The sequence below is a fragment of the Salmo salar genome, chromosome ssa15 (genome assembly GCF_905237065.1).
Source record: "Salmo salar chromosome ssa15, Ssal_v3.1, whole genome shotgun sequence".
In the NCBI taxonomy this organism is placed as follows: Eukaryota; Metazoa; Chordata; class Actinopteri; order Salmoniformes; family Salmonidae; genus Salmo; species Salmo salar.
The window spans coordinates 76357070-76375514 of NC_059456.1; the positions used below are offsets into that span (position 1 = coordinate 76357070).

Sequence of the window (18445 nt, forward strand, 5' to 3'; positions counted from 1 at the left end):
TATGGTGAATTTGTTGTACTTCATGGTAGATGTGACTTTGTGAGATACTGAATTGGCATTCTGTGGTAGATAAGTGTGTCTGGTAAACTGGCAGGTTGCTGTGGCAGGTTGTCTTGTTTCTGTGGTAAACTGGCAGGTTTCTGTGGCAGGTTGTCTTGTTTCTGTGGTAAACTGGCAGGTTTCTGTGGCAGGTTGTCTTGTTTCTGTGGTAAACTGTCAGCTGTGTTAAAATCACTTCATTTGCTCTTAACTGTTCTCCCTGTGGTTGTTTTATGTTGGTGGGAAACTGTGGTAGCGGCATTATGATGCAGAGCTGTCCTGTCCCAGTGTTGGACACTCTTCAGCCGAGTAGAGTGGCTGCAGTGAGGGGCCCTGATCCTCTCAAGGGTTTATACCCACAGAGAGACCCGCCAGCCAGCCAGCCCCTCTGTCCCCAGGCTGCAGTAGGTAGGGAACCAAGCAGCGATACGGAACTCCGCAGTGCAATAGCGTTTTCTTTCACTTTTTCCCCGCTGTAATTCTACTTGTCAATAATCAGCTTGCTGAGTTTATTGGGATTGTAACACTGCAGAGTTTTTTATTTTATTGGGATTTTTTTTCTTCTTTTTTCTCTTGTTATTCTGCATTATAGAGGATTGGTTTGGTCTGGTCCTTGGCCATATGAGAATAGCAGCACGTGGAGTTAGCTATCCCTGTACAATGGATATGACATCACTGTGTGGTACCGGCATCCTTCGGCCTCACTATTAGTACATGTTAATCTGTTACAGATGCAAATGTACAGTGTTCTGTATTGAAGGTTTGTTTGAAGGATTGCTGGTGGGATTATGTAAAAAAATATTTGCCATGTCAACCCATATTGAAAAAAGTATTAGAAATTGTACTATTGTCACTTGGTAGGATTTAGTACTATTTGACAACAACTTTAATTTGTTTGAGCCAAGTCAGATTAGAATAGTTGGACATCTGTAATCTGTGTTCCCACGCACAGATCTGTAGGGAACATGCTCGGTCACATTCAGTCCTTAGAGCTGTGTTTGTGGAGACTGTGCACACACAACTCCTTTCTCTCCACAGTGTCACGACACGGTCACAGAGGCACCCCTGGCCCCCTGAGGTCAAGTGGGTTAGGGTCAGCAGCACATACACACATTTCCTAATGCATTTATTGATATAAATTGTTGGGCCCTCCAGCATTTCAATAGAGGATCATTGTGTATTATGATGCAAAATTATGATATTATGGCATTGAAGACCAAAAAGACCAGGTATATTTTGTCTTATTCACACATACTCTCTCCTACTCTGTGTTTCAGCCTACCGGATGGCCTTCTGTCAAAATCGACTGACATCCGCCATGGCAGCATATCTGGGCATATTTATTTTAGGTGAGTGGAAGTTTCAGTTTTATCCTGCTCTCTGTTAACACTGTATTACAGTAGGTCTCTGAGGTGATGTATAATCTATCTTGGTGGCAGATGAACAACACATCGCAGACAATATAGATGTAGGATCTTAATTAGAGCCAGTTTGCTACAGCAGGAAAATAATCCTACAGCAACAGGAAATGTAAATTATTATATGGATTATGAGCATTATGGACATTTTTGTAAGGGTTGGTACGTTTGTCGTAATTTCAAAGTGGAAATTGCCAACTTCAGAAGCCTTTGTAGCCCTTTCCTGCAGTCAAATGACCTAGTGGCTTCGTGGGTGGAATGTTATTAATATTTATCATAATTTCATAATTATTAAACATAATCTTTTTCAAATCTGGTGTTTCTATGTCAAACGGGTTTCTTATTTCAGTCTTCTGTGATCTATATAAAGTGTAATATTGGGATGCAAACTCAAAATGTAATACATTTCAACTCTATATCTGACATGGTACAGGTGTCTTATACGCATAACCATGTGTGTGAGGTGTATACTTTTGTTTCAAAGTAGATTTGTTTAAGACTACCAAGAAACACTCAGTGTGACCCTGATTTAGCCCACTGCAGTAAAAGGTTCAACCTAAAATACACTACAAATTTAAATGTTCCCCTCCCCCAAAAAACAAAAAAACATTACAAAATAAACAAAATATAAATGTTTTTCCATTGCAGGAAAGTTCTCCTGCAACAGGGTGATCAAATTAAGATTCTACATCTGTATGTCTGTGTGTTAACTCTATAGACCTTGATTCTAAACAGCCCCTCAGACATTGTGTTATTATTGGTCCTGTCAACAGACAGACATGGCTCCCCTTTCTCTCTCCTGACTCTTTTATTATCCACACTCGTGTTTTCCCTCCTCTGTCATTAACTGTTGACACACATGGCTGCGCCCTCTCTGAAGAGGTTCAATTAAGAGTATTGTGTGTGAGCGCCTCTGCTTTCTACTCACCGACGAAAGGTACACACAAAAGACAGGGGAAACTGTCCACCAGAGAGAGGGGCGACTAGACTACAGTTCTCTCATCACCCCCATCCAGAACCACAGCGCTCTGAGTACACAAATACTCTCAGTGTTGAAATATATATTGTTGATGTTTGTCACTCAGAATCAGCTGCTTACCCTGAACACCAGGATGAATGTTGTATTTCATGAGTTTATTGAGTATTGAAAATACTAATTTTCCAACTCTTACTTACCTGAATCAGCTATGGGCATAATATGCAGTAGACTCCCACACTGGAGGACAACAATAGTTTGAGGCATCTGGTTTTGAAAACAGGCCTTGATGACCTTGTACTATACATAAGAGCCCCACAGGCCACAACAACTCACTGTTGTCTCCACTCCTCCAGTCACACTACACTCAAAGAAATGCTGTGTTGCTGGGTTGCAGGCATTGGGTCACTTATGGGTTGTTTTCTTTACAAAACGGCTGGGTTTTTGATGCTGGGTTATGGAGGCGTGGCTTAGTACACTTGTGTATGCCTTTAAGATAGTCCTTTTTGGCCTCCCGGGAGAGTAAATGTCATCCCAGTTCATCTGTTCTGTGGTTATCACATGTTAATGTTGGGTTGTTTTTATCCCAGTATTTTTCGGAGTGTAACGTCTGAACTTACCTCGCTCAGAACCCTGTGTTTGTGGTTCTTTCAAATCAAATTAAAGACACTTTTATTTGTCACATGCGCCGAATACAACAAGTATAGACTTTAACGTGAAATGCTTACTTACGAGCCCTTTCCCAACAATGCAGTTAAAAAGTAGAAAATTAACAAATATATAAAAAGAAGATAGAAACACAATAAAATAACAATAACAAGGCTATATACAGGCTATATACAAGGACTATCGGTACCAAGACAGTGTACTGGGGTACGAGGTAGTTGGGGTGATTAATTGAGGTAATATGTACATGTAGGTTTGATTAGGTGATTGATTGAAGTACTATGTACATGTAGGTGGGGGAGAAAAGCAGAAATTCCGGGTAGCGATTTAATTAACTGTTCAGCAATCTTATGGCTTTGGGGTAGAAGCTGTTCAAAAGCCTTTTTGTCCCAGACTTGGCTCTCTGGTACCAATTACCATGCGGTAGCACAGGGAACAGACTGTGACTTGGGTGGCTAGAGTCTTTGACAATGTTTAGGGCCTTCCTTTGACACTGCCTGTTATGGAGGTCCTGGATGACAGGGAGCTCGGCCCCAGTGATGTAATGGGCCGTATGCACTACCCTCTGTAGCGCCTTGCGGTCGGATGCCAGTCAGTTGCCATACCAAGCGGTGATGCAACCATTCAAGATGCTCTCGATGGTGCAGCTGTAGAACTTTTTCAGGATCTGAGGGCCCATGCCAAATCTTTTTAGCCTCCTGAGGGGGAAGAGGCATGGTTGTGCCCTCTTCACAACTGTGTTGATGTGTTTGGACCATGAAAGGTCCTTAGTGATGTGGACACCGAGGAACTTGAAGCTCTCGATCGTGTCCACTACAGCCGCATTGATTCCCTGTAGGCTGTCTCATCATTGTCGGTGATCAGGCCTTTCACTGTCGTTTCGTCAGCCAACTTAATGATGGTGTTGGAGTTGTGTGCGACCACACAGTTGTGGGTGAACAGGGAGTACAGGAGGGGGCTAAGCACGCACCCCTGAAGGGCACCCGTGTTGTGGGTCAGCGTGGCGAATGTGTTGTTGCATACCCTCACCACCTGGGGGCGGCCCATCAGAAAGTCCAGTACCCAATTGCAGAGGGAGGTGATTAATCCCAGATTCTTAGTTTAGTGATGAGCTTGGAGGGCACTATGGTGTTGAACGCTGAGCTGTAGTCAATGAACAGCATTCTCACTTAGGTGTTCCTTTTGTCCAGGTGGGAAAGAGCATTGTGGATCTGTGGATCATATGTGGATCTGTTGGGACAGTATGCGAATTGGAGTGGGTTCAGGGTGTCTGGGATGATGGTGTTGATGTGAGCCATGACCAGCCTTTCAATGCATTTCAGGGCTACATATGTGAGTGCTACGGGGTGATAGTCATTTAGACAGGTTACCTTGGCGTTCTTGGGTACAGGGACTCAAGTGGTCTACTTGAAAAATGATGGTCCTTCGGAGGGCGTTGCGGGATTTCTAATAAGCGTCCAGATTTGTGTCTCGCTCCTTGAAAGCGTCACTCTAGCCTTTAGCTCAGTGTGGATTTCGCCTTTAATCCATGGCTTCTGGTTAGGATATGTACGTATGGTCACTGTGGGGACAACGTCGTCGATGTACTTATTAATGAAGCCGATGACTAATGTGGTAAATTCCTCGCCTGTTATACCCTCCTTGCCTAGTCTCTCCTACTTTCCCTTCCTTCCAACCAGTGGTTCTGTTTGAGAAATAGAAGCTTGCCAGCTCACCTTGGCAAGCTTCTATTTCTCAAACAGAACCACTGCTTTTTTGTTGCCTCTCTCCAGGGGTGGGTTGGATAAGAATTAGATCAGACAGTTTAGCCCTGGGGTCTGGAGAATCCTATTGCACAGCACACTGAAATTAAAGTTTGAAGGATTTGATTATCTTAACATATCCCATATTTATGCAGACAAAAATCAAGGCTGGAATGAAGGAAAATAGGAGAGACTAGGCAAGGAGGGTATAACAGAGAGGAGAGGAGGAGAAGGAAGACAGAGGTCAGTAATTGGTGGTTGTATAGAACATAGAGAAAAGAGAGAGCACAGCAAGGGTGTGAGAGTAAGAAAAGCTCATTAGTGTCCATATTCGAAAGAAAGGGGTGATGGAGAAAGGGAGGGCTATTAGAGCACAACTTCATTACCAGCAGTGTGAGAAAGCAGAGAGCCCAGTCTCTGTGCTCTGCAGCACTTGCACATACAGACTGATGCACCACTTTCCTCAAATCAATCAATCAAATTAGATTTGTCACATGCACCAAATACAAAGGGTGTAGACTTAAAGATATTTCCTGGTTGCTAAAATTCTAATAGTTTGCCTAATTTCAGTTTATGTGACAAAACAAGCAAGTATAGTGTAGATAATCATTATAATCAATCTAAACCGCTGTGAAATATTTTTTCCATAACCAAAAATATTGTATTTTCATCAGTTTGAAGCTGGTTTACAAAACTGAAACTAAAAGACGCAAAAACCTAACTTAAGACCGGGAAGCATAGAAATAGCACAAGTAGAACAGATCTAACGCTTCTTAGACTTGTTTTCAATGAGAATGACAGATCTATAACTCACATTTCTATGTTAATTTGGTTGGGTCTCCCAAAAAGTTACATATTGCAGCTTTAACTGTGAAATGCTTGCTAATGAGCCCTTCCCAACAATGCAGATATATATATATATATATATAAAGAAAAATAGTAACACAAGAGGAATTAAACACACAAAAATGGAGCTATAAACAAGTAGTACCAGTACCAGATCAATGTGCAGGTAGGTGTGCGAGGTATTTGAGGTAGATATGTACATGCAGGCAGAGTACAGTGACTAGGCATCAGGATAGATAATAATACGAGTAAAATAAAGAGTAGCAGCAGCATATGATGAGTGTAAAAGTGTGTGTGTGTGTGTCTTGTGTCAGTATGCATGTGTGTATGTGTGTTGGTGTTGTTGGTATGCGTGTGTGTGTTATGTGTGTGCGTATGTGTGCGTATGTGAGTGTGGGTTTTGTGTGAGAGTGTCAGTCTAGTGTGTGTGTGACTGTGTATATGGGTTGTATATATAGTCTTGTGAGTGTGCATAGAGTCCGTGCAAGATAGGGTCAGTGCAGATAGTTCAGGTAACCATTAATGAACTATTTAGCAGCCTTATGGCTATTTAGAAGTCTTATGCTATTAAAAGTCTTATAGAAGTCTTATGGCTATTTAGAAGTCTTATGCTATTAAAAGTCTTATAGAAGCCTTATGGCTATTTAGAAGTCTTATGGCTATTTAGAAGTCTTATGGCTATTTAGAAGTCTTATGGCTATTTAGAAGTCTTATGCTATTAAAAGTCTTATAGAAGTCTTATGGCTATTTAGAAGTCTTATGGCTATTTAGAAGTCTTATAGAAGTCTTATGGCTATTTAGAAGTATTGTGGCTATTTAGAAGTCTTATAGAAGTCTTATGGCTATTTAGAAGTATTGTGGCTATTTAGAAGTCTTATAGAAGCCTTATGGCTATTTAGAAGTATTGTGGCTATTTAGAAGTCTTATGGCTATTTAGAAGTCTTATGGCTATTTAGATGTCTTATAGAAGTCTTATGGCTATTTAGATGTCTTATAGAAGTCTTATGGCTATTTAGAAGTATTGTGGCTATTTAGAAGTCTTGTGGCTATTTAGAAGTCTTATGGCTATTTAGAAGTATTGTGGCTATTTAGAAGTCTTGTGGCTATTTAGAAGTCTTGTGGCTATTTAGAAGTCTTATAGAAGTCTTATGGCTATTTAGAAGTATTGTGGCTATTTAGAAGTCTTGTGGCTATTTAGAAGTCTTATAGAAGTCTTATGGCTATTTAGAAGTCTTGTGGCTATTTAGAAGTCTTGTGGCTATTTAGAAGTCTTATGGCTATTTAGAAGTCTTGTGGCTATTTAGAAGTCTTATAGAAGTCTTATGGCTATTTAGAAGTCTTATGGCTATTTAGAAGTCTTATGGCTATTTAGAAGTCTTATGGCTATTTAGAAGTCTTATAGAAGTCTTATGGCTATTTAGAAGTCTTGTGGCTATTTAGAAGTCTTGTGGCTATTTAGAAGTCTTATGGCTATTTAGAAGTCTTATGGCTATTTAGAAGTCTTATAAAAGTCTTATGGCTATTTAGAAGTCTTATGGCTATTTAGAAGTCGTATGGCTATTTAGAAGTCTTATAAAAGTCTTATGGCTATTTAGAAGTCTTATGGCTATTTAGATGTCTTATGGAAGTCGTATGGCTATTTAGAAGTCTTATAAAAGTCTTATGGCTATTTAGAAGTCTTATGGCTATTTAGATGTCTTATAGAAGTCTTATGGCTATTTAGAAGTCTTATGGCTATTTAGAAGTCTTATGGCTATTTAGAAGTCTTATGGCTATTTAGAAGTCTTATGGCTATTTAGAAGTCTTATAGAAGTCTTATGGCTATTTAGAAGTCTTATGGCTATTTAGAAGTCTTGTGGCTATTTAGAAGTCTTATGGCTATTTAGAAGTCTTATGGCTATTTAGAAGTCTTATGGCTATTTAGAAGTCTTATAGAAGTCTTATGGCTATTTAGAAGTCTTATAGAAGTCTTATGGCTATTTAGAAGTCTTGTGGCTATTTAGAAGTCTTATAGAAGTCTTATGGCTATTTAGAAGTCTTATAGAAGTCTTATGGCTATTTAGAAGTATTGTGGCTATTTAGAAGTCTTATGGCTATTTAGAAGTCTTATGGCTATTTAGAAGTCTTATAGAAGTCTTATGGCTATTTAGAAGTCTTATAGAAGTCTTATGGCTATTTAGAAGTCTTATGGCTATTTAGATGTCTTATGGCTGAAGTCTTATGGCTATTTAGAAGTCTTATGGCTATTTAGAAGTCTTATAAAGTCTTGGCTATTTAGAAGTCTTATGGCTATTTAGAAGTCTTATAGAAGTCTTATGGCTATTTAGAAGTCTTATGGCTATTTAGAAGTATTATAGAAGTCTTATGGCTATTTAGAAGTCTTATGGCTATTTAGAAGTCTTATGGCTATTTAGAAGTCTTATGCTTTAGAAGTCTTATGGCTATTTAGAAGTCTTATGGCTATTTAGAAGTCTTATAGAAGGCTATTTAGATGTCTTATAGAAGTCTTATGGCTATTTAGAAGTCTTATGGCTATTTAGAAGTCTTATCTAGAAGTCTTATGGCTATTTAGAAGTCTTATGGCTATTTAGAAGTCTTATAGAAGTCTTATGGCTATTTAGAAGTCTTATGGCTATTTAGAAGTCTTATGGCTATTTAGAAGTCTTATAGAAGTCTTATGGCTATTTAGAAGTCTTATGGCTATTTAGAAGTCTTATAGAAGTCTTATGGCTATTTAGAAGTCTTATAAAAGGCTATTTAGAAGTCTTATGGCTATTTAGAAGTCTTATAGAAGTCTTATGGCTATTTAGAAGTCTTATGGCTATTTAGAAGTCTTATAGAAGTCTTATGGCTATTTAGAAGTATTGTGGCTATTTAGAAGTCTTATAGAAGTCTTATGGCTATTTAGAAGTCTTATAGAAGTCTTATGGCTATTTAGAAGTCTTATGGCTATTTAGAAGTCTTATGGCTATTTAGAAGTCTTATGGCTATTTAGAAGTCTTATAGAAGTCTTATGGCTATTTAGAAGTCTTATGGCTATTTAGAAGTCTTATAGAAGTCTTATGGCTATTTAGAAGTATTGTGGCTATTTAGAAGTCTTATGGCTATTTAGAAGTCTTGTGGCTATTTAGAAGTCTTATAGAAGCCTTATGGCTATTTAGAAGTCTTATAGAAGTCTTATGGCTATTTAGAAGTCTTATAGAAGTCTTATGGCTATTTAGAAGTCTTGTGGCTATTTAGAAGTCTTATAGAAGTCTTATGGCTATTTAGAAGTCTTATAAAAGTCTTATGGCTATTTAGAAGTCTTATGGCTATTTAGAAGTCTTATGGCTATTTAGAAGTCTTATGGCTATTTAGAAGTCTTATGGCTATTTAGAAGTCTTATAGAAGTCTTATGGCTATTTAGAAGTCTTATGGCTATTTAGAAGTCTTATAGCTATTTAGAAGTCTTATAGAAGTCTTATGGCTATTTAGAAGTCTTATGGCTATTTAGAAGTCTTATGGCTATTTAGGAGTCTTATGGCTATTTAGAAGTCTTATGGCTATTTAGAAGTCTTATGGCTATTTAGAAGTCTTATAGGAGTCTTATGGCTATTTAGAAGTCTTATGGCTATTTAGAAGTCTTATGGCTATTTAGAAGTCTTATGGCTATTTAGAAGTCTTATGGCTATTTAGAAGTCTTATGGCTTGGGGGTAGAAGATGTCTTGGAGGCTAGAGCTACCGCTTCCAAGAAATGGGACACAGACATGGACACATGGAAGAAATCTTGCTAGGACCTTCTTGACGGGACGGCCCCAGGTGGTGAGGGTAGGAAATAACACTTCCACCACACTGACCTTCAACACGGGTGCCCCTCCAAGATGTGTGCCTAGTCCCCTCCTGTACTCCCTGCTCCAGAGACTTCTCCAAAAGGTGGAGAGGAACACCCAGAGTGTGACACAGAGTTGCACTTACTTGTTTCAGATGCTGACCCACCTCCTGTCACAGCACCACAGACTACAGTGCCAATGACTTCTCATGGCAGAGTTGTCAAACCACCGGACAGATATGGAGAGTATGTGCAGTAATTAACACATAGCCTGCATTATGTGGCAGAATACCCCCGCTGCAGCTATGAAGGTGACTGACAGTCTACCCAGCCCACCTTAGGTTAGAATAGTTAACATTGAAGAAACAAGGGAATGTTTAGTCGACAGAAAATTAGTTGAGGTTTCATGAGTTGTTTACAAATTCATATGTTGGAGACAGAAGTTTATTACAGAGAGATGGACTGTAGGCAGCCATTCATGTAATGTGATGTTTTGACACATTTTAGAAACACACGTATTAAACGATTCAAAGAAAGTATGATGTGATGTATTGGAAGTATTTTGTTATAGCGCAGGGCGCTAAACCGCATGTGTGTATGGTGTTTCCTCCAGAGCAGCGCAGCGCAGGTTGAGTTTTATGGAGAGAAGGGATTTGTCTCTGCTTTACTGTGTTGCTGCCATTGTTCTGCTGACTGATGGTCCTGCCTCTGATCTTTCACCAGTCTCTTCCTACAAAAGAGGAGCCACTCCTCAGACAGCTGTTCAGGCGAGATCTGATGCAGTAATGGTTCTGTATAGCTTTGCACTTGCAGCGCCACCCTTTGTTTACGTAATGTGTGAGGTAATTGCTATACAACACACAAGAGGTATAGGAGTTCTCTGTAAAATATCTTGACAACCAGGGTTGAATGGATGGAACCTGAGAATGACAGAATTCAGGGGTGCCCTCTGTATGACAGGGTCCCACCACCGTAACTTAAGATGCCAGAACAGTGAGCACTGAAAGCTTTGATGCTCTGAATGATTCTTTTTAACTTCTCTGTTCATGCAACCTTATTCGGTAATCTCACAGGGGTAGATTCAGTTGAGAATCTGTTATTTAAATCCAACAGAATTTGGGGCATTTCTGGAATGTCTGGCAAATGATAGGTTACTAGCAGCAGCTCTTATCTCTGTGCTGTTGTCAGAATGGGCCTCTTCAGGTGGTGTGTTTTGACAGAGGGGTCCGGTCCACACACACATACAGTATATGCAGCCAGTGAGCTATGAAGTGTGTTCCGGTGACTACTGTCTGTCTGTCCTCCCAGCCCAGGAGCCAGACAGCCGTTCGCCACTCCTCCTCTTCCACCTGGGCGTCATCGTTTCTTTCCCAGGAACTCAGCTCTAATCCAGTTAAAGACAGATTACCGGGTCTTGTGATTTTCTTAAACCCTCCCTCTCTCTCCTTCTCTGGGTGGCACTGGCACAAAGTTCAGACTGCTAGGTATTCTGGGATATGTGCCCTTTTCTCCTCACTCCCCTGCAGTCAGGAATCTAACTGGGAAACGTGTATTGTAAGTGTGTGGAACTGTTACCTGTTACCTTCAATCTGTATCAATTGGTGCTTTGCTATGCGCTGTCCTACTGTACAATCAATACAGAACTGGATATTTTCTAGACTGTGTCCTGTTCAGTGGAGGCTGCTGAGGGGAGGATGGCTCATAATAATGGCTGGAATGGAGTTTAATGGATGGAATGGTATCAAACACATGAAAACCATGTTTTTGATACCATTCCATTTAATCCATTCCAGACATTATTATGAGCCATTCTCCCCTCAGCAGCCTCCACTGGTCCTGTTCAATGTTAAATTAACCATCAGTGAGGCTATGTACAAATCTTCCAATCACAGCACAGCCCCCTATAGTTGTCTGATTCACAATCCATCAATTCTTGGGATTGTCTAATGATGACAGTATAGTGACTGACACACTGGGCTTTAGTGCTGGGAGGCCATTCCACTGACTGGAATATGGTGTCAGAGAAGAGAGGGACTTGAAGGGACTGGATTCAAATCCAACAGATCACCGGAGCTCTGATACTGCATGCTTGGCCAGTACACTTGGGCTCCCGAGTGGCGCAGCGGTCTAAGGCACTGCATCTCAGCTAGAGTGCTGGAGGCATCACTACAGACCCTGGTTCGATCTTGGGCTGTATCACAACCGGCCATGATCGGGAGTCCCATAGGGCGGCGCACAACTGGCCCAGCGTCGTCCGGGTTAGGGGAATGGTTTGGCCGGGGTAGGCCGTCATTGTAAAATAAGAATTTGTTCTTAACTGACTTGTCTAGTTAAATAAAATGTAAAAGAAAATAGGGAGTGAGGAATCAGAGACATCTTGTAGGAGCTGCTGTTATTGGATAAGGGTCAACAATGACAGTTATGAGGGCAGTGGACCAACCGATGAATAGCCTATGGAGAAATCTGGGAGAGATGATCTCTGAGCACAGTAAGCAGTGTTAGATCCAGTAGAGGAATCAGAGATTGATAGGTCCTGGCCCTAGCAGCTCTGACAGACAATGGATTCTGTGCTCCATTCCAGGGGCTGAGAGTGTCAGGTAGTGTGTGGATTAAGCCTTGACTCCCAGAGGAAAGACAGCTGTACTACTGAAGCCCAGTAGCGTGGAGGATCCATATGCTGTCAGCCTGACGGCCTAAGGCTGGTTCCTCTGCCCTCCCTGGCCCCCTGGCCCAGCCCGTACAGAGATAAGCACCACAGAGCATGTTGGACGGGCCCTCCACACTCCAACACACATGTTCTAACTCTGCACAGGGGCATTATGGGATGGGGCGGAGTGTTTGGAACAGTCCATGTCTGACACCTGGAATGTTTTTCTTAATAAATACACATTTCCCCTCTCGCAGTCTCGCTGCATTTTTACTGTAGCGCCCGGTACAGAAGGGAAATGGGATGTTGGGCAAGTGTGTGTCTGCCTACGCCTTCCTTCTTCGGCATGCGTGTGTGTGTGTAGCTACGTGGCGGGCGGCGTACAGACACGTGCTTGACCAACGCTCTAATCAGACTGAGAAACCAGCTGTTGTCAACATCTGTGTTTTTCTCTGCACGCTCCAATACATTTGCATCAGGACCCGATCTAACAGTAACGTTCTCTCACATGGCGTCAGGAATGAGCTAAAAAGGTGTTATTTGAGACCCGTGATGTAAATGGTAGTTTGACTTTACATATGTCCATTTCATCAGTGATTTTCGTGAGCAGCTGTACCGTACCTTCTCTTGAGTTTTAAGAAGAAAACATGAAGCGGCGTTGAGCAGAAGGGACAACAGCGTCTACACTGGTCTACTGTATATTAAACAATGTGTGCTTAGGTCAGATTTGAAATGCTCTTTGAAGTGTATGTTGTTATTTTTGTCATTTTGGGGGGGAAAAGACAAATGAATGCAATAACAGAGTAGGTGAAGGCAGACCCTGGGGTGGCTTTACCAGGGCCCTCCCCAAAAACACTCTTACAAAACACACACACACACACACACACACACACACACACACACATTCTCTTTGCTAGCCGGTGCAGGAGAAAACAAGGTAAAGGATATATTACAGATACCGTATCACCCATCAGAGAGGGGGCTTGACATCACGGTCAAGTCTAAGAAGTCAGAGCTTTTTAGAAAAATGATATGTGTGTGTTGTCTGCTAACAGAACACCCGTTTGCAGTGGTGCCTTGTAATTATCAGCCAAAACCCAGACTAGGTGCACTGTATATTTCAACATCGGTGAGAAAATAGAAAAGTCATATGAAGGGAAGATATAACCTCCAACACCACATGCTGTTATCATAGTGAACCATAGTGAGGTGGACAATTCAACACACTGAGATACAGAAGATTGCTCCTTCCAATGTCCAGTCATGCAACACACCGACATTGCAGCTCAGAGAAGCCATTAGGCTCTGTATCACTGTCAGAGATAGCTTGTCACAGCCAGGGAGGGGTCCTAGGCGTCACAGTCACTCCCACCCGCCGCCATCTTGGTCCTACATCTCCGGTGAGCTTCAGGTATTCTCTGTGGGCTAATGTACAGCACTCCTAAACAGACTGTTCTGTTTGCCCAGGGAGAGTCGGACATGTGCAGATATCAACATTCCAAAGGTCACACTTTGATTTAACTGCAGGTTTACTGTACCTGTACGTGTGTGTGAGTAGCTGAATGTCTCAGGTTAATTAAGGCCCAGTGGCATATTGCCTTGTGCGAATGCTTTACTTCTCCTTTACTGGAATTCAGGGAATCTGCTTCAGTTAAATATTTTACTTCAACAGGGGCCAACTCACGGCACAGGTATAGGATCTTCATTTGATCACCCTGTTGCAGGAGAAGGCTTCTGAAGCTTGTAATTTCCACTTAGAAATTTCAGACTCGGCCCTATGTTTACTTGGTTCTCCTTTACATGCCCTAATGACTGGGTGTCTATGGGAAATATGATATATTTCATTTCTCATGGGTAACACAGGATGTTTTTAATTCCAAATCACACCTTCCACCTCCGTCGTGTCCCAACATGCTGTGTGTTTGATGTTACCTGGGCCTCTGATGTTGAAAGGGGCCCCAGCGATCTCTGTATCTTTTTTCACATCTCTAGCTGCCTCTCTATTTCTCCCGCTCTGTAGAAAGTCATCAGTCCAACATTTATTTTCTCTGTCACCCACTTCCTACCGCTTCACTCTCTTTCTCTCTTTGCCTTTTTTTTATTCCCCTCACTCAATCACTCTCGCTTCCTCTCTTGTTGCTCTCAACCATGCTGAGAGTGGTTTTTCAGGTCAGTGATGTGTAGACAACATTTACGTGGGGGACAACAGGGTGTAATACTCAGAGCCCAAAATAGGGCATAATAGGGCAATTCTGCAGTGGCCCTGGCCCCTTCTGAACAGCTACCTTGAACACAAGGGTCTCCTCCAGGTGCAGAAGGAGCTGTGCAGTTCATAGTTCACAGATTATGGCAGTGCGTTAAAAATGAGGTCGCAATAACGACAACAACAACATTTATTGTCTCTATTTTAACAGCCACCATTCAGCTGTGAGGAGCCCGAAGCAGCACTAGCAGTAGTATGTCAGAGAGTCCGACCAGTGTCCTAGAGACAGCCTCGGGGAATCAGTGATTTATTTACCTCTCTTCAATGTTCACCTCAGACTCCTGGCTTAAGGGCAGTAAAGTAACTTGACCCTTGTCCATTAGATTTCAATCCCTTTTTGACCACACCCCTTTTGATTTGAACATAACTTTCCATACATATTTGCTTATGGTAGAAGTGGTCAGAACGTTACTTTCTGGACCTGAATGCCAAAACATTTAGGAGATAGAGGTGCTCAAAGTTGACCCATTTTGCATACCCCACCCTACCATAGGGGTGTGTACGGAGGCGAAGTCAGGTGCAGGAGGTCAGAGTGTAGTAAACAGGCGCACTTTAATTACGGTCCAAAAACGACAGCACATAAAAACAATAACGTGCCAAAAACACGGAACATAACAAAAGTATAGCGCCTGAACAATATCCACATAGCAATAAACAATTACACACAAAGACATGGAGGGGAAACAGAGGACTAAATACATGCAGTTGATTATGGAATGAAAACCAGGTGTGTATGGAACAAGACAAAACAAATGGATATATGAAAAATGGAGCAGCGATGGCTAGAAAGCCGGTGACGTCGAATCGCCGAACGCCGCCCGAACAAGGAGAGGAGCCGACTTCGGCGGAAGTCGTGACAGTGAGGTCTCAACCCCCCAGGAAAACATTTTACATCTGAGAGAACCGATCAAAGCTCAGCCAGAAATAAGCACAACTCTGACCGAATACTGCATTTACAATGGCCTCCTGTCCAGACCAGTGCGTCAGGTCTTCCTCGCTTACCATGTGAGTCGTGTCAGCCAGGCTAAGGGTGGGGTATGCAAAAAAGGTCAGCTTTGAGCATCTATATCTCCGAAATGTTTTGGCATTCAGGTCCAAAAAGTGACTTTCTGACCATTTCTACCATGGGCAAATATGTATCAAGTTTTGTTCAAAACAAAAGGGGTGCTCAAAAAGGGATTGAAATCAAATGGAACGACCCCTATGTAACCTGATGTGATACCATTATTTACATTAGTTAACTTGACACTGACTCTATCTGCCCTGTCTGTCATGACAATTACTACAGGTCTGCAACGGAAAACAGTTACTGCGTTTACATCGAAAATATGGCATCCTGTTACATGTATTTTGTTACTCCCCACCGCTAGTAGTAACCCAGTAACCACTGTAGAATTGTCTATGATGGAAAACAGAGATGTTTTCCTGTGATTTCCCAGTCGGGGTGGGACTGTAGCGCACCTAGCGTAGCATACAGGAGTGGCTGTATGCAGAGTGAGCTCATCCTCTTGTCCTGCCTGCTGACTGAACACTGTAAACACTATGCTCTTAGTGATACAGATATCACTCCTGTGGAAAGACAAGCCCATTGTCTCCAGTCACGAAGCATGAAGTCATTACCCTTAAGTTCTCTTTACAGAAATATAACATGATACCTGAGTAAAACTGTGTATATGTCATTTCTTTATGTCTCCGATCTCCATAATATTGAACTCTTCAATCCATATGCTTTATAAATGATAGAGGAACTAATCTGGAGGTGTTTTGTGTTATTTTCCTTCCTCTTCCCTGTCCTCAATCCGCCCCTCAGCTCTGAGTGTTGTGGGACAGCAGCTCCCCTCCAGCCCGCATGGCTGCATGGAGGGCAGCTGTTACCCGGCAACAGGCAACCTGTTGATTGGCCGAGCCATTAATCTCAGCGCCACCTCCACTTGTGGTCTTCATGGGCCTGAACACTACTGCATAGTCAGCCACCTGCAGGTGAGAACACACACACACACACACATCTGGACTTGAACCTAAACCTGTGTTGGAAATAAGACCCCATTATCCATCTTACCCCACCTCATCTTACCTCATGTCTCTCAGTAGAAGTCAGGACATCCGGTGGGGTGAGGGGCTTGTCTGTTTCCATCTCTAAGTGTGCCCCCCCCCTCCCTCCTCCCACCCCTCCCTACATCCCTCTCTTCCTCTCCCTCCCTCTCTGTGCTCTACCTCATTGTGGGCAGCAGATACGGCAACACATTGTGGAGTGTTATAGGGTTACATGATTGACAGGTGACTGTGGAATGGCTCTTAGCGTGGGGCGGGACATGGTGACAGCCCCTCATACTGTAGCTCCAGGTGGGAACTATCACCTGTCAGTCAAATCACTCAACTGCTTCTTCACCGGCCCACACCCAACACCCCTGTCTCAATCAGTTCTATTCATTCCACTGCGTTTTTTCCTCTTTTTCGGTAGTTGTACTCATTTTGTCCTGGTTTTCTTTTTATAATACCTGTAGTGGTAGGTGCACAAAAAAGTATGATTAAAAAAAAGTTTGCCTGTTCAATTCATTTTGTAACAAATGCAGCTACTGGTCACTTCCTGCATCTTCCTACAGTAATCTGATGATGTCAGTGTAGTGGCTGGTCCTACAGTAATCTGATGATGTCAGTGTAGTGGCTGGTCCTACAGTAATCTGATGATGTCAGTGTGGTGGCTGGTCCTACAGTAATCTGATGATGTCAGTGTGGTGGCTGGTCCTACAGTAATCTGATGATGTCAGTGTGGTGGCTGGTCCTACAGTAATCTGATGATGTCAGTGTGGTGGCTGGTCCTACAGTAATCTGATGATGTCAGTGTGGTGGCTGGTCCTACAGTAATCTGATGATGTCAGTATGGTGGCTGGTCCTACAGTAATCTGATGATGTCAGTGTAGTGGCTGGTCCTACAGTAATCTGATGATGTCAGTGTGGTGGCTGGTCCTACAGTAATCTGATGATGTCAGTGTGGTGGCTGGTCCTACAGTAATCTGATGATGTCAGTGTGGTGGCTGGTCCTACAGTAATCTGATGATGTCAGTGTGGTGGCTGGTCCTACAGTAATCTGATGATGTCAGTGTGGTGGCTGGTCCTACAGTAATCTGATGATGTCAGTGTGGTGGCTGGTCCTACAGTAATCTGATGATGTCAGTGTGGTGGCTGGTCCTACAGTAATCTGATGATGTCAGTGTGGTGGCTGGTCCAAGTCCAGGGCTGGGGACTGATCTGCAGTAATCTTCCTATGGGCTGTTTGTTGTGACTCTCCATCAGAGGGGCTCCCGTCTGGCCCCACGACCCACCTGATGGACTGGAACTAAAGCTTTAACGCTATCCCAGCTTCCACTGGATGGAGGATGGGGGAGCCAGTGGGCTGAGACACTCATAAGCCACCATCTTCCTGTGTCAATCAAGATCAGTCAAATCAACGTCTTAGATGAGTGCTGATGAGTGCTAGTTATAATTTGAGTGTCCCCCGAGCTTGACTAATGGGGGGTAAATACGTCTAAGATGTGAGGAGAGGCAGAGAGGTTTGGCGATGGAGGATCAGTGTAAGACGGTAGCCTTAGCTTGAAGAGAGGAATGCTTTTATAAGACGAGGTCCTAAATGAGGGTGTGAAAAGGAGATTTAGGGTTTAAAGCTGGTGGGACAGTCATGTGCATGTGTTGGGGAACCCACCTACACACTTTATGCTTTCCTATTGATTTCTCCCCGCATTCCTTTCACTTGAGTGTTGTTAGAGGCGTAATCTCCCTTAACAACAACCTAGTTAAGAGACCCTGCTCTTGCGTTTTTCCATGCCCCCCTCACGTCCTCTCTGCCCCCCTCGCTATCCACCCAATCCGCTCCACAGTAATTAAGCCTATGATCCAGGGGACCATGTTACCCCTGCCTGGCTCTGGTCCCGCTTGCTGCCATTGTGACTTGCAAATGAGTGGCCGACCTACATTTCGAGTTTCCATAGGCAACCAGGGTTTTCCTGTTGGTGGTGTCAAATTCCTAGATACACACGTCAGC

General features: G+C 42.6%; 1 protein-coding gene across 2 annotated transcripts in view; it reads left to right on the top strand.

Annotated features, from left to right (window-relative positions):
- The window catches only part of lamb2l (laminin, beta 2-like), a 56708-nt gene that overhangs the window by 11221 nt on the left and 27042 nt on the right, over positions 1 to 18445 (top strand). For both annotated transcript variants that reach the window (XM_014145942.2, XM_014145944.2), the window contains exons 2-3: positions 1317 to 1388; positions 16217 to 16386. In XM_014145942.2, the coding sequence (XP_014001417.2) occupies positions 1325 to 1388; positions 16217 to 16386 (234 nt within the window). In that variant the 5' untranslated portion in view covers positions 1317 to 1324. The remainder of the gene's footprint in view (positions 1 to 1316; positions 1389 to 16216; positions 16387 to 18445) is intronic.